The 13,077-nt window shown below is 42.4% G+C and overlaps 1 protein-coding gene across 6 annotated transcripts in view; it reads right to left on the bottom strand.

Annotated features, from left to right (window-relative positions):
* Nucleotides 1-13,077, bottom strand: part of PATJ (PATJ crumbs cell polarity complex component) — a 137,881-nt gene that overhangs the window by 84,019 nt on the left and 40,785 nt on the right. For all 6 annotated transcript variants that reach the window (XM_015636222.3, XM_015636221.1, XM_015636220.3 and 3 more), the window contains exons 17-20: nt 5,638-5,847; nt 4,692-4,811; nt 1,494-1,868; nt 212-332 (exon numbers count right to left, since the gene is read on the bottom strand). In XM_015636222.3, coding sequence (XP_015491708.1) covers nt 212-332; nt 1,494-1,868; nt 4,692-4,811; nt 5,638-5,847 — 826 coding nt within the window. The remainder of the gene's footprint in view (nt 1-211; nt 333-1,493; nt 1,869-4,691; nt 4,812-5,637; nt 5,848-13,077) is intronic.

Genomic DNA, 13,077 nt, shown 5'->3' with positions numbered 1-13,077 from the left:
ACTTTATTTCTGTATTTATTTTATCACTGGCCAGATTTGGAAGAGGAAGCAAGATTATAAAGCTGAAACCCATTTAATGCCAGACTGTCTTGAGCCTGCAGAACTCTTTATTTGAATATTTTCTCATTTGAAAGTATTTGTGTTTTGGTAAAAAATTTAGATTTGTAAATTTTTACGAAATTACAAGATAAAGAGAAACCTTCTTACAAACCTAAATCCATCTCACTTTTCACTTCTGACGGGGTAGTTTCTGTATCAAATATGTCTTTTTGGTAGCTGCTGTGTGCAGTGTTTCCAGAAAAGTGTGATCTTATAGCAGCATTCTCTTCACACTTCACAGAGGAGAAAAGAAATAATTAAAGTTAGAAAGCAATGGTATTAACTTACACAGGAATATTTGACAGGAACATTAATTTTTACAGCAAACACACACATTTCCTCAGCTACATTCATATTTATTCAGGTAACTATGAAATACTAACTGCTCATTTAAATACTAACTGCTCATTTATGCACAGCATTTAGAAGAGGCATGAGAAATGTTATATGCAATTGAAATATAAAGCAACTGTATCTTTCTCCTCACCTCTAATTCACACAAAAATTTCTTTACTCTTGCTCATTTGTATTTTATAACTAACAAATGTATAAATTTAATATTGTGCACTCTGATATAAAACTGTCAGTAGAGACTTCACTTTATCTGTTTATATACATACTGCTTAAGGGGACAAGCCAAACAAAACCTGAAATTCTCTGTGGCTGTGATGTCAAATCCTTTTCCACTCCATTTTTTATTTTCATCTAAAAGCACACACACCTCATAAGCTGGTGCATGGAAGGCTGGTAATGCCACTTTTTTGTTTGGTAAGGGGATGAACAAAGAATCAGAAGAAAAAAATAATTCTCAGTACTTGAGAAAGATGTATAAATAAGAGTTTTGCAATTTACCTGAACCTGTATCCTCCTACTCCTTTATCCACCACTATCTTTGCCACAATTCCCTCCAGCATTTCATTTTTTTACTCAACTACATAATCTGGCTGAAGGAACTGATTTGGGCTCCAAAAATTGAGGAAAAGAGGGAGTTTCTTTCACTGAAGCCCCTGGACTATCAAACCCATAAAGTGACATTCTGCTGTTACTGACATGCCCCATATCAGTACAGCTTCCAAAAAAACCTACACCTACAAGTTTTTAGGTAAAAAGACAAATTCAGGATGCCTGTAAATACACCAACCATGTATTTCACTCCAGCAGGCAAATATACAGACAATAAATTACCTAAAAATCCTCCCAAGATGTAGAAAAGAATAGACTGGTGTCTGTTAGAGGTAAACAAGTACCTCTAAGTACTTGTGATTTATTTACAAGTAAATAAATCAGTTAAATTCTACTAATTAAAACACTTAGAGAGAGTCCTGAGGGTTTAGTTTTGGAGTCTGCTCTGAGGGATCTGTGCTCAGCACAGAGACCAGCACAGCATTCCTTACCATTTGTTCTTTACTGAATGGATATTCCAGGGACTCTCTGGGACTTAGGCTAACACTGTGTCTTAAATCTTGTTTTTCAGCAGTCTCCAGTTGCTTTGCCCATTGTTCTGTATCCAGGTTCCTGTCTGAAGCTGCTTTCTCTCCACCTGATGCATCATCACATTTCAGAAAGTCTGAATCCTCTTCATACTCCTCATCCACCAACATTTCCCGTTCCTCCTCCACGTCCTCTCCTCTGGGCTTCAGAAATTCACACATCTCCCAGGACTCCTTCCCATACTCATCATCCTTCTGAGAAAGCTGAAATGACCTTCCCAAGTCCAAATGTGGCTCATCAACGAGTTCTTCTTTAAAAGGTACCTCATCTCTGAAACCCTGCAAAGATCATTAAAGGAATATAAATTTTACAATGTGTTTCCTCCCCACTCTTTTAAAGCTATGCTTTATTTTTTGCCCACGTTAAAAGTACATCCTGATTTTGAAAGTGAAAATCTTCTGCATTTTCTAAAAGAAAATAGACTCTCTGACTTATGATTTTAACACTGAAAGTAGACAGTGTAATTATTTTTTTTTTCAATATAAAGAAATTTAAGTCACAGAGCTTAGATACTGCAGCAGCCATTTGGAAAAACCAATCTGGACTGAGGTTAGGGAATGAATTTATTAATTAACACTAAAGCAACCATAGCTGAAAAAGGACATATAAATCTAGTTAAAGTATCTCTGTGCTTCAGACATATCTGCTGTTGCTTTATGAATGCATGAACATTTCTTAAAATGCTATCAGCTAAATAAACAGCCTAAGAGTTTGCTTATGCAACAGTGTCAGCAACTTAAAAAAACCCCAAAAAACCCAAATAAAAGCCATACTTGCTTGGATATTCCATACAACTTCTAACCTGTGGCAAAGAGGGGAAATGGATGACAGACATACCCAAAATAAAAGTATATAAATGACTGCTCATTACCTTCCTGTTTTAAGGAGAACACTGCTCACCTTTCTACTGAACTCAAACCACAGAGCAACAAACCAAAAAAAAAACAAACAACAAAACCCAGGGAAAAGGTATTAAAACCCACTCTGAAAGATCTCACTCAACACTTCTTTTTCTGGGATTTGTCACGTGCTTCCCCAGCTTCCAACAACTCCTGTTTCTCCCAAATGGAATGGGGTGCTATTCATTGGCTCACAGTGAGTCTGCACAGGCAGTTGGGGTTTTATGTTTTATCCCAGAATTTTGCCACACACTGAGAGCTTTCCCCCTCTTTTCTTCAGGCCACCAAGTCTCTGTGGCCTGAAGAAACCCCAAACCCAACTTCAACACCCCGAGCCCCCAGACTCCGAAACCAATGGAAAAATTCAGGGCTCCTTCCTCAAAATGTTTTTGTTTCTGCTTCCTGCCCCTTCCCAGACTCCCCACGGCACTGCACCATTCCTGACCTTCGGTGTCAGGATCCTGTTTTGTTACATTTGTACAAATACAGAAGAAAGCCCCCAGACACTGCCAAGATGTTTGCATAATTCAAGTGAGAGGCAGGAGAGAAAACAAGAGAGAGGCAGGAGCATAAGGAAACAATGCAGCTAATAGCTGGCATGAGAGCAGAGCACCAGCAATCCAGAAATTAGCCCATTTTATTAATTTAATTAGCATTTAATGTCCCTTTAATCCATTTGATCTGTGTACCTGAATCTCACAAAACACCCAGTCTGAAGAGATCCTAATTCTCTCCATTTTCACTTCATTTCCCTTCGCTCCTGCAGCGTTGTTCTCCCAGCACTTCCCCAAGTCCAGGGCACATAAATCAGTTGTCTCTGCTCAGAACCACACAGGGTTTGTGTCCCTGACCCAGCAGTTTGCTCTGTATCCTCCCTGACTGCTGCACTGCAGCACCAGACACCACCAACAGCACAGGGAATGCTGCAAACACGACACTGAACTCCACTCTGCCAGCAAATAAAATCCTCAAATTCCATCATTTTGGGGTTGAAATTCTGGTTGCCTGTGCCTCAGAGTGGGAGCCACCAGAACACACCACTCCTGGCTACCTTGGTGTCAGCAGGTAAGATAATAAGTGGATGGGAATTTTAGCTGCTACCAAAGCTGTCACACATGAGGTGAAACAAAATGCAAGTAAATTCCACTGCGGGTGTTTTGTCCAAATTGATCATTCCAGTTTCAGGACTTTAAGATGAAATATTTTCTTTAAAAATACTTGATGACATTGGTTTTATTTAGGAAATAGAAAACCAATCTGAGCTGGCAGAAGACAAATCCTCTGCAACCCTTCCCATGCCCCCAGAAAACAAAAAATGCCATTTTAGATTGTGAAAATCAGTAAATATCGTTTATCATCACCCAGGGTAATTTATTCACAGTATACTCACATCTATTTTATACCTTATAATACTCCTCCTTTTGGTGCTTCTAATCTACCATTTAATTTCTATTAAAAATAGAGAGACAGGTACACATGTTCAGCTACACGAAAATCTGGAATATATTTTTCTTTCTGTGTTGCAGTTCTGGATGATCCTTTATGTGTTGTATTTTCTGGTATAAAAAGAATACATTTACCAGCACGAATTTTGCAAAGCACTTGAGAGCAGATGAAAGTTAAAAGATATCCACATCTCTCTAGCTCTGCACTGGTGAGAACTGCAATATTATTGCCTATTACCCTGGTATCTGAATTTCTCACTGTCTTAAATGCCACATCCTCCCACAATAAACAGAATTATTTCTCAGATAATAAGAAAGAAGAGAATTGAGGCAAGAGTAAAGAAATCACTCCAGAGAACATTAGAAGGCTATGAAGAAGAAAGTATTTCAACAGTGCCTTACACTCTAAACCACCTTTTTGTTTTGTTTCATGATAATTAAAAGCATTCTGCTTCCATACTTTACCTTCTGTGCAAAGCTGAGCCCACCACTTCTGATTATAATAACAACACAGCATTCCTATTTCATATCCAAGGTAACCCAAGGTATTTTAATGACATAATAAATTTGATAAGGCAGTCTGGGAGCTGCATTGGTAAGTGCTCCCAATGCACTTGGCACAGTTTGCTGTTAGAAGCTTTTTCAGAGGGAATCCAATACTTTCAGTCTTCTCTGAAAAACATACTGTATTTTTTACTTTAAAACATCATTTCCTGTATGTATAAACTGGAGTTGAACCTCAAAAGTAACCAAATACCTGTGGTGCTTCAAGTATTACTGGGAAATTTGTGTTATCTATTGTTTCTGGAGATCCAGGGCTGCTTTTGATGCTGCTGGTTTCCACACCGTGCATGTTCTCCTCCTCTCTGCTTTCTTCCTAAAAAAGGTAATCCAAACAATGCGTCAGGAAAACAAGAAAAAAAAATAAATTCCACATCTTTCAATAAATTAAAAGGGAGAAGGAGAACAGCTATTAGAAAAGAATTATAAGAAGGCCAAAAATTGAGAAGATGAAATCACCAGCTTCTATTCTTTGAAGATATTGGTTCAGAGGCACTAAAACCTAAAGAGATGTGTAAGAAGGAAAGACAAATACAAAGATATGAACAACAAAATACCAATTTTTAGAAAAGGAAATAATAAATTTAACAGCTTTCCTACACTCCTATTTCATAACTCCTCTATCACTTTGAATTACAAGCACTTTCTATTAACTGGGGCTTTAATTAATTTTGCCTGGGTGCCCTTGATGAACAATACTGCAGCATTCCCCAGTAAACTACTGTTCCAAAAAAGGGAAATTCTGCTTGAATTTACAGTCTTGACTTCAAACAGAGCAGATTTCTTTGATGTCAATGGAGCTCAAGCAAGCACTCAGCAGTGTCTCACAGAGAAATGGGTTCAGCACACGTTTAACTGGGCTGCTGAAGTGCTGGAACCACGTTACACCTGTGCACAGCGCACATGGGTCTGCCCAGGCACATCTCCCAGCTCCACGTGGATGTTCTTGAAGGATGCTGGTTTCCCAGTCACACCTTTTGGACACTGAGCTGCCCATTTGCCAGAACTTTTGGTCCTCTCCAGGCACAGCAGCTCAGCTGTTTCCTAAATGCACACGTACCCGATGCTGAATTCTCCCCACAAACACAACAACACACGCCGTGGGATGAAATAAGAAAAAAATACTTAAAATCAGTTCTTACCACTAAAGGCTTGCAGATTCCAAGGGAAACTGTACCTGGGGGCACAGATTTCAGCACTTCCACTGCCTCTGCCAAGGTGGCACCGTCCAAGTGTTTCTCGTTGACGAACACCAAGCGGTCACCCGGCAAAATCTGCCCCCCGCGCTCGGCCACTCCACCTGCCACCAGGGAGCTGATCACAATGGCTGTTCCTGCTGGATCCAAGGGATCCTGGGGGAAAAAATGAAAAAAAACCACCCCCAAGTGAAGGCCTTGAAAGATGATGTTTGTTTGGAGTGTGTAAAGAGCACTCAAGCACGTTCATCCTCTAATGCTACGGGACTGAAGCCTGCTGAGTTGTTCAAAAAACATCGTCTGCTAATAGTGCCAAGGCTTAGAGTGTGCAAAAAGGAAGATATTCCATCACTTGCCTGATCCATTAAGAAATGTTATGATCTGAAAGGTGACTGATAGCCTGCCTGCCCTCTCCTTACACACACACAGACACAGCCAGGCCAACCTGCAAACAGAACAACGCTGGCAGCCTTCCACCAGCCTCCATCCAGCCTGGGACGTGCTAATGTCACAGAAAATAACCACCCTGCCCCTCACCTGAGGGCTTCAGAGCAGCGGGAATGGTGGCAAAAGGAACATCAGAAATTTAATTCAAAATGTTAAGTTCAAATGAAACCCCCAAATACTGAAGAAACAGCAGTTCGTGTCTGCTGTGTTACTGCAGCGTTTCTGCTTTGTCAACTCCACGTGGAAACTTAGAAGAGACATTTTCTCCACCCTAACAAGAGACAGCAACAGAAGAGTAACTGAGATTATTACTGAAGGTAAGGAACACTGGATACAGAGAGTGTCAAGCACAAAATATTACAAACATTGTAAACCAATGCAAAGATATCCACTTCACTTGATCTTTTATCCAGTATTAGCTTTGTGTCCTGTACCATTTCTGTCATGTCTTCACTCATTAAAAAAATTATTCTCAATCCAATAAATTTTTAAATTATTATATATTGGTAAGAAACATGTACAAAACAAATGTATGGGGTTTCAATTTTTAAAAAAAATTTGTTTCCTTATTTTTTTTTTTTCTAAGATTGCAATTAGCCTTTCTCCCCCTTGCTAAGGGCTCATAAAGTTCAGAAATGCCCCTTGTATGCACTGGGTCTCCAAATCCCCAATTATGGACTATTTTTCCCTCAGGACTTGCATCTTATTCAGGGCATGGGAGGGATAAGAAAAGGGCAAAATTCAAATTACAAAGACCACCATGAATTCAGCACCTCAGTGTTAATTTGAAAACAGGAATGCTTTTTAAGCCCTTTATTTTTATATGACTATACACTGCCTTCCAAGGGCACATGTTTTTTAAGGTACGTGCAAACATATGAGGCAATGCCTGTAATGTCTGTAAAAGGCTGAAATTAGAGAAGTGAAATTAAGAGTTCAGCAGGAAGAGCCATGCTGGAGCTGGAGTCGAGTAAATAAAGATCAGCAAGAATTCTCTCCTGTTCTACCGCTCGATGCTGCTCTTTTACAATTTTATAATTTTACAATTTGTCTGCAGTGCACACAAGATGTCTCCTCTTGGCTGTCATGTCCTGGCAGCCAAGCCCAGCAGGTTTCCTGTGTTTGCCTCCCGTGCCAAGGTGCTCCTGCTGCCCCAGTGCCCGTGCCCAAACCTGCTGCACCTGGTGCTGAGGGAGGATTCCCTGAGCTTCCAACAGCATCCCCCCCTCAGGAGATTTTCAGGAACGAACCAAAGCCCAGCAAGTTCAAAAGAAGAATCCAAAAGGGATTCCAAAATGTGAAGGGAAAAAAAAAAAAGAGCTTTGCTTTAAGTGTTGAATGTAGAAAATTGAAGTTACTGCTGCCCTTTGTTCTTGCCAGCCAACCCCAACCAGCTCAACGACCCTGGAACCAACACAGACTTCTAAATTGGTTTTAATTTGGGGGTTTCCTCCACTGGAAATTAGAAATAACCTTCTGGACATCTCTGCAGGCCCAGGATCCAGCCCAGACAGCCACTTCCCAGCAAGCAAGGTGCTGTTCACATTAGGGAGGCTTTGCTGGAGAACTAAACCAGCAAGTTTTCCTATCGTGGGCTCATCTTGCCGTGGCCAGGGAGGTTTATGCTGGTTCCCTGAATGGGTGAATGCTCTCTCAGCAAAACGACACCTTTGCTGACACAACAGCTTCTATAATATGACTTTTGCTGGCTTAGCTATATTGATAAAAAATGAACAAAACAAACCCACCATTCACCCTTACCCATGCAGATAAGCTGACAAAAAAATTCTGTGAGTGAAAATGACTGGTCCAGTAATTATGGTGCTGGCTGAGAATGGGGCAGAACCAGGTTCAAATCTCTGCTCATCTGATCTAAATCAGTTCTCTTTTGGGCTCTGGATCAGAACTACTTAAGCAGGAAATGGGAATCTCACCATTAGCTGCTTCATTGCAGGGTCAGTGGTCTAACTACCACATTTCTGATGAGAAACAGTCCTGTTTCAACTCACCACTGAAATAAAAACAGTTTTGCCCAATAAATCATGTTTTGGTATGAGATAATTTAGCTGGAAGAAGTGTTCCAAAAGGATGAGAGTTCCTGCAAAGAAACAGCTCTAGGCAGAGAAGTTTTGAGGACAATGTGGTTATTTCCCCTGCTTCACAAAACACACAAGCACAATCCATACACTGGAATTGCTTCCTGAAGAGCAGCAGAAACCTTAAAAAAGGGGGCCCATGTTAAAAACTACTGTCCAGGCAAGTACAAAACAATTCCACTGCTGATTTCAAGCAGAGGGAGCTATTGTACAGGGAGAGAAGATGAGCTGCACACTGAGAGCTCAGCAGCAGCACCAGCAGCGCTCAAAACCTCAGGGTTCACCAGTGGCTGAATCATGATGTGATTGCAGCAACGAAATTTGCACAAGAAGGCACAGACCCACTGAATTTCAAGGTGTAATCATGCATCCAATATCCTCTCTGTAATTTAATATTCTATCACAACAGTGGACAGCGCTGTGCTTTCCTTATCAAAACCAAAGGAACACTGGGTTTTATTTGAAACCTTGCCTTATGATTTACCCTTGACCCTAAGCACACCCTAAAGAACCACCTGCTAAAACAAGACAAAAAACACCAAATTCACATTTTTCTAAGTGGTGAGCAACTGGGCACGAGGGCAGTTGTCTTGTTTCTGAAAGAAAGCAGTGCTTGCAGCAGGATGAAAAACAGATCCTTTCCTTCCAAACTAAGTGCAAAAGGTACAGTTTGTATACAGTTAGTATAGTTAAAAGGCAAGTTGACTCCCACAGTGGGATTTCAGGGCTGCCTCCATGTTAACAGACCAGCTAGAGCTATTCCAAGTTACTAAAGAGCACCAGTGTGAGTGCACACCTACCCTGAGGCTCTGGACTCATTTTACTTGGCTTATAGTGATTTTTACTCACCAGCAGGCAGGACCAGATTTCAGCCTCTACTTTAAAGTGAAGGCTCGTTTACTGGGGTAGGGTTTGCAACTCTCTCCCCAAACCCAGAAGTGATACAATTTCAATATTTCAAGAAATTATCACCTGGCTTTGCAGCAGAGCACAAGGGGAGTGCAGTGGACAATCCCCATGCAATCTGGCCATGTAAAAATGGGCACAAATCATGCAAACATTAAGACTAGAAAAGACCTTCAAGATCATCACAAACAGGCCTTGGCACATTTAAAGAGGAACTTTTACCTTTCCTGAAGGATTCCTTTACACCAATGAATCATTTATGAACAATGAGGAAAAGAATCGGACTGCAAAGCGGGGCCGTGAGGAGACAAAACCCCTGAAATCCAAAGATCTTTTTCAAGGGAAGAATGACATGTGAGAATGTTTGCCACTTGTGTAAACGCTGAGAGCTGCTCCCTGCCATGCAGCAGCAGCCCAGGACAGTGGCCTCCAGGTTACCCCTTTGAGGAACTCGTGCACTGTAGCTGCTGTCCTCCCCTTTGTGCCCCAGCCAGCCACAGATTCTATGAACTTGTTTCAAATAGCCACAATTTATTCATACTTAGCACACCATATATTTAACTATGCTGAACCATAGGTTTTCCCTTCCCCCCGCTCCTCATCAAAACCCACAAATGTTTCCCAGAGTCCAGGTGTCAAATTTTTCTCCTTATTTTCAGAGCCTCATTTGTTCTGGATTCATTTAGCAGTGGAGAGTCAGGCAGGGGCCACTGCAGTTGCTGCCTCTGGGATCCCTGGGTTCAGGGCAGTATGAAATCTCTTAAAAACCTGAGCCCTGCTAAAATGTTAAGAGTCCCAGGAGTTAAGAGAGTCCTACATGCACCGCTGGATCTGCAACTTCATTGTGGCTTTGACTGCCGTGGGCACCAAACATCCACACTCAGAAGGCTTTAGAAACAAATCTGGAGACAGAACCAGTGCAGCTGACCTCTGTCCATCCTGCTGGGAAATGAAAGTGATAAACCAGGCTGGCTGTTCCCTCATCCCTCCCAAAAGATGAGGTGTGCAGCAGCCAAGAGAGGGCACTCCAGGCCAGCCCAGCTCCCACCACCTCAGGCATTCCCTGCTCTGACAATCCATCCCCATCCCATCCATCCAGCCAGCCCCAGCAGACCCTCTCTGGGCAGAGGATGAGGAGCACTAAAACCACAGCTCCACTGGATGGGAGCAGCTCCCACGTTTGCTGGGGTTTTGTTTGTGTTTTGCTTTTTTTAAAGGCTCCTATGAAAATGTAAGACAAAGCTGCGGGTGACTGACATTCCCTGTGCAAAGTCACTCTCACTTAGTTATAGGCTATATTAGTTTTGGCATCACTTGAGATCTAAATCCAGCTAGCCTGACTTCCTAGAATATTTCAGCTTTCTTCAAGCAACAAACTGCCTGCTGCCACAAAAACACACATCCAAAATAGCATGGTGAAGGATCCCAAAAGAAACAGTTTGAAACTTTTTCCCCCCACCCCGTGTCATTTTTTGATTTATCTGAACATTTTTACAAGTGCCAATTTGTATACTGCAGGTTTCTGTGAGGGAGCCAAAACAAACGCCTTGGAGCTCAGAGGTCAGAGCAGCCCAGATTCATTACATTTTGCATGGGACCACTTCCAGGTCTAGCACACATCTATCCATATTTAAAACTCTTCAGTGAGTAAGATACCAGGCTGCAAGACTCTTAGACACAACTCTTTTGATGCTGAACAAGGAAAAGACACCCGTCAACAATCAAAAGAACCAGAGGCATTTTATGTTTGTCTCACTGTTATGTAGAACAAAGGTAGAACTGCACATGAGCAATGTACCTGCACGCTCAGTGTTGTGAAATTACTGAAAATACCCATCCATGCTCTCATTTTGTGAAGTGCCTGTGGTTCCCTTTGCAGAGCCACCCTCCACAGTGACCCCCAACAACGCCAATGGGACGTGAGAGTCAAGACTGACAGTCACTTTTTTGTGCCTTTTCAAAGCACAAAGTGCCTCCTAACACACAGAGAAGAGGGAGAGCCAGCTGTGAGTGAGGTCTGATTCCCTCACTTTTGGGTTGAGACTCGAGGTCCAAACCTTCTGCTCACTCACTCCAATATGTTTGCAGCAGTTGGCCGGAGGAACTGCCAAAGGCACTCCAAGGCCTGGAAAAACATCCCTGAGGAAGTGCTCAACTGGTTTTCATTCGATCCATTGCATCTGAGTGAAATTCGAAGCATTTCAGACCTGTTCCTGCCTCTTCCACTCAGATTGCAGTCAGCAGGACTGCTCAGGAAGGAGATTACACAATGCACAGCCTCTGGCTGTACCAGAGAAATAAACTGCAGGCTGATCTGCTGAAGCAACACAAACTTAAATACAGAGTGGTATTCAAGGAGGAATGCTGAACTTTGCTGTGATGTAAGGCAAAGTACTGGAAATAAAACATTACTATTTATTGATCTGCAGTGAGGGAATAAAGCAATGAATTTCAGAAGCTCTGGTGTGCAGCCGGCATTAATCAAAACTTCTGTTGTGGGAAATGTCAGCAAAGAAACAGGAATTCGCAGGGAAGGGGGGAAAAAAAACCCCAGAAACAAACCACACAGAGCCCCACCCAGAGGAGGAGAGGGAACAGCAAAATAAAGAGGAGGAGGTGGCACAATGGGTTTCCCACACCAGGCTTTCATCATCTGGGATCTGAAATCCTATCAGCCTTCTCCAGCAAGAACGAACACGGTGGCCGGCGGTGACTCAGAGCCGCGTGGGTCTGGCAGGGCTGGAGAGCACAGCACAGTCCCCACCCCTCTGCTGTGGACCAGGGACCCCAGGGAAAAGACCTCACACACTACTGCTCTTCCCAAACTGAAAGATCAGAGATAGGCACCAGCTCTGGGTGTTTTCAGCGTCACCGTGCACTGGACTCAGGTGCCTGTCGCTATCTTTTAATTTATCAAACTTCTCAATCCATCTAAGGTTTTATCCGCCTTTCATATTTGCTCTCGACAGAGCTAAAGTCTCAGGGATTACATTCATTAGACTCTCTTAATATCTTAGACTTTCAGACTTTCCAGCTCCAGAAAAAACACACTGAGTGCTGACTACAGGGAAAAGCCACAGAGATAAGAAAAAAAAATCCCTGAACTCATAAGGAAGTGGAGGAAAGCCACTGTGAGATGAGATAAAGAAGGGATAGAGATGTGTGGGAAAGAAGAAAAAAATACCAACAAGCCAAGGGAAAAAGTATAAATGGCATCACCTACACAGCCTGTGCTCAGTGGGCCTTAAGATAGTTTGTGGGCTTGATCATCTTTCAGATGCAAAGAATTCCTGAACTCAAAATGCAACCAAGAGCACTTGAACCAGAGAGGTAAGCTGGCCTCAGCACTGGTAAAAGTCTGTGGAAGTGCAGGATGTGTTTCACACAAACCAGAGCTCTCCTCTGCATGAAAGTCTTGCTTCACAAACAGCAAACACATGAATTATGGAAGACTTGCTGCAGAAAAAGCTGCAAAATAAAAGTGGGGACAGAGGACAGGTAAGGTTTTATGCAACAAGGATCTGCAAACAGTGACTTGGCACAAAGAACCATAGAATCCCAGACTGGGCTGGGTTGAAAGAGAACTTAAAGCTCATCTCATTCCACCCCCTGCCATGGGCAGGGACACCTTCCACTATCCCAGGGTACTCAAAACTCCATCCAGTCCAGCCTTGAACACTTCCAGGGATGAGGAACAGGGAGGACAAGAGAGCAGACAGAAGGACTGGCAGAGAGGTTGCAGAGAATTTTAAGGCTACAGTGAATCACACTGAGAACAGACAGAAAATTCCAAGTGCTCCAAGACTCCTTGGATTTGGGGAGCAGCATATTCCAGCAGGGTGAGGTACTAAGAAAACAGAACACCTCATATCTTCCATGAGTTTTCAGGATGCTTCATGCTCATCCATCAGCACCAACAAACACCTCAAATCTCATC

Source organism: Parus major, chromosome 8 (genome assembly GCF_001522545.3).
Source record: "Parus major isolate Abel chromosome 8, Parus_major1.1, whole genome shotgun sequence".
NCBI lineage: Eukaryota > Metazoa > Chordata > Aves > Passeriformes > Paridae > Parus > Parus major.
This window is presented reverse-complemented; position numbering and strand designations above follow the sequence as displayed.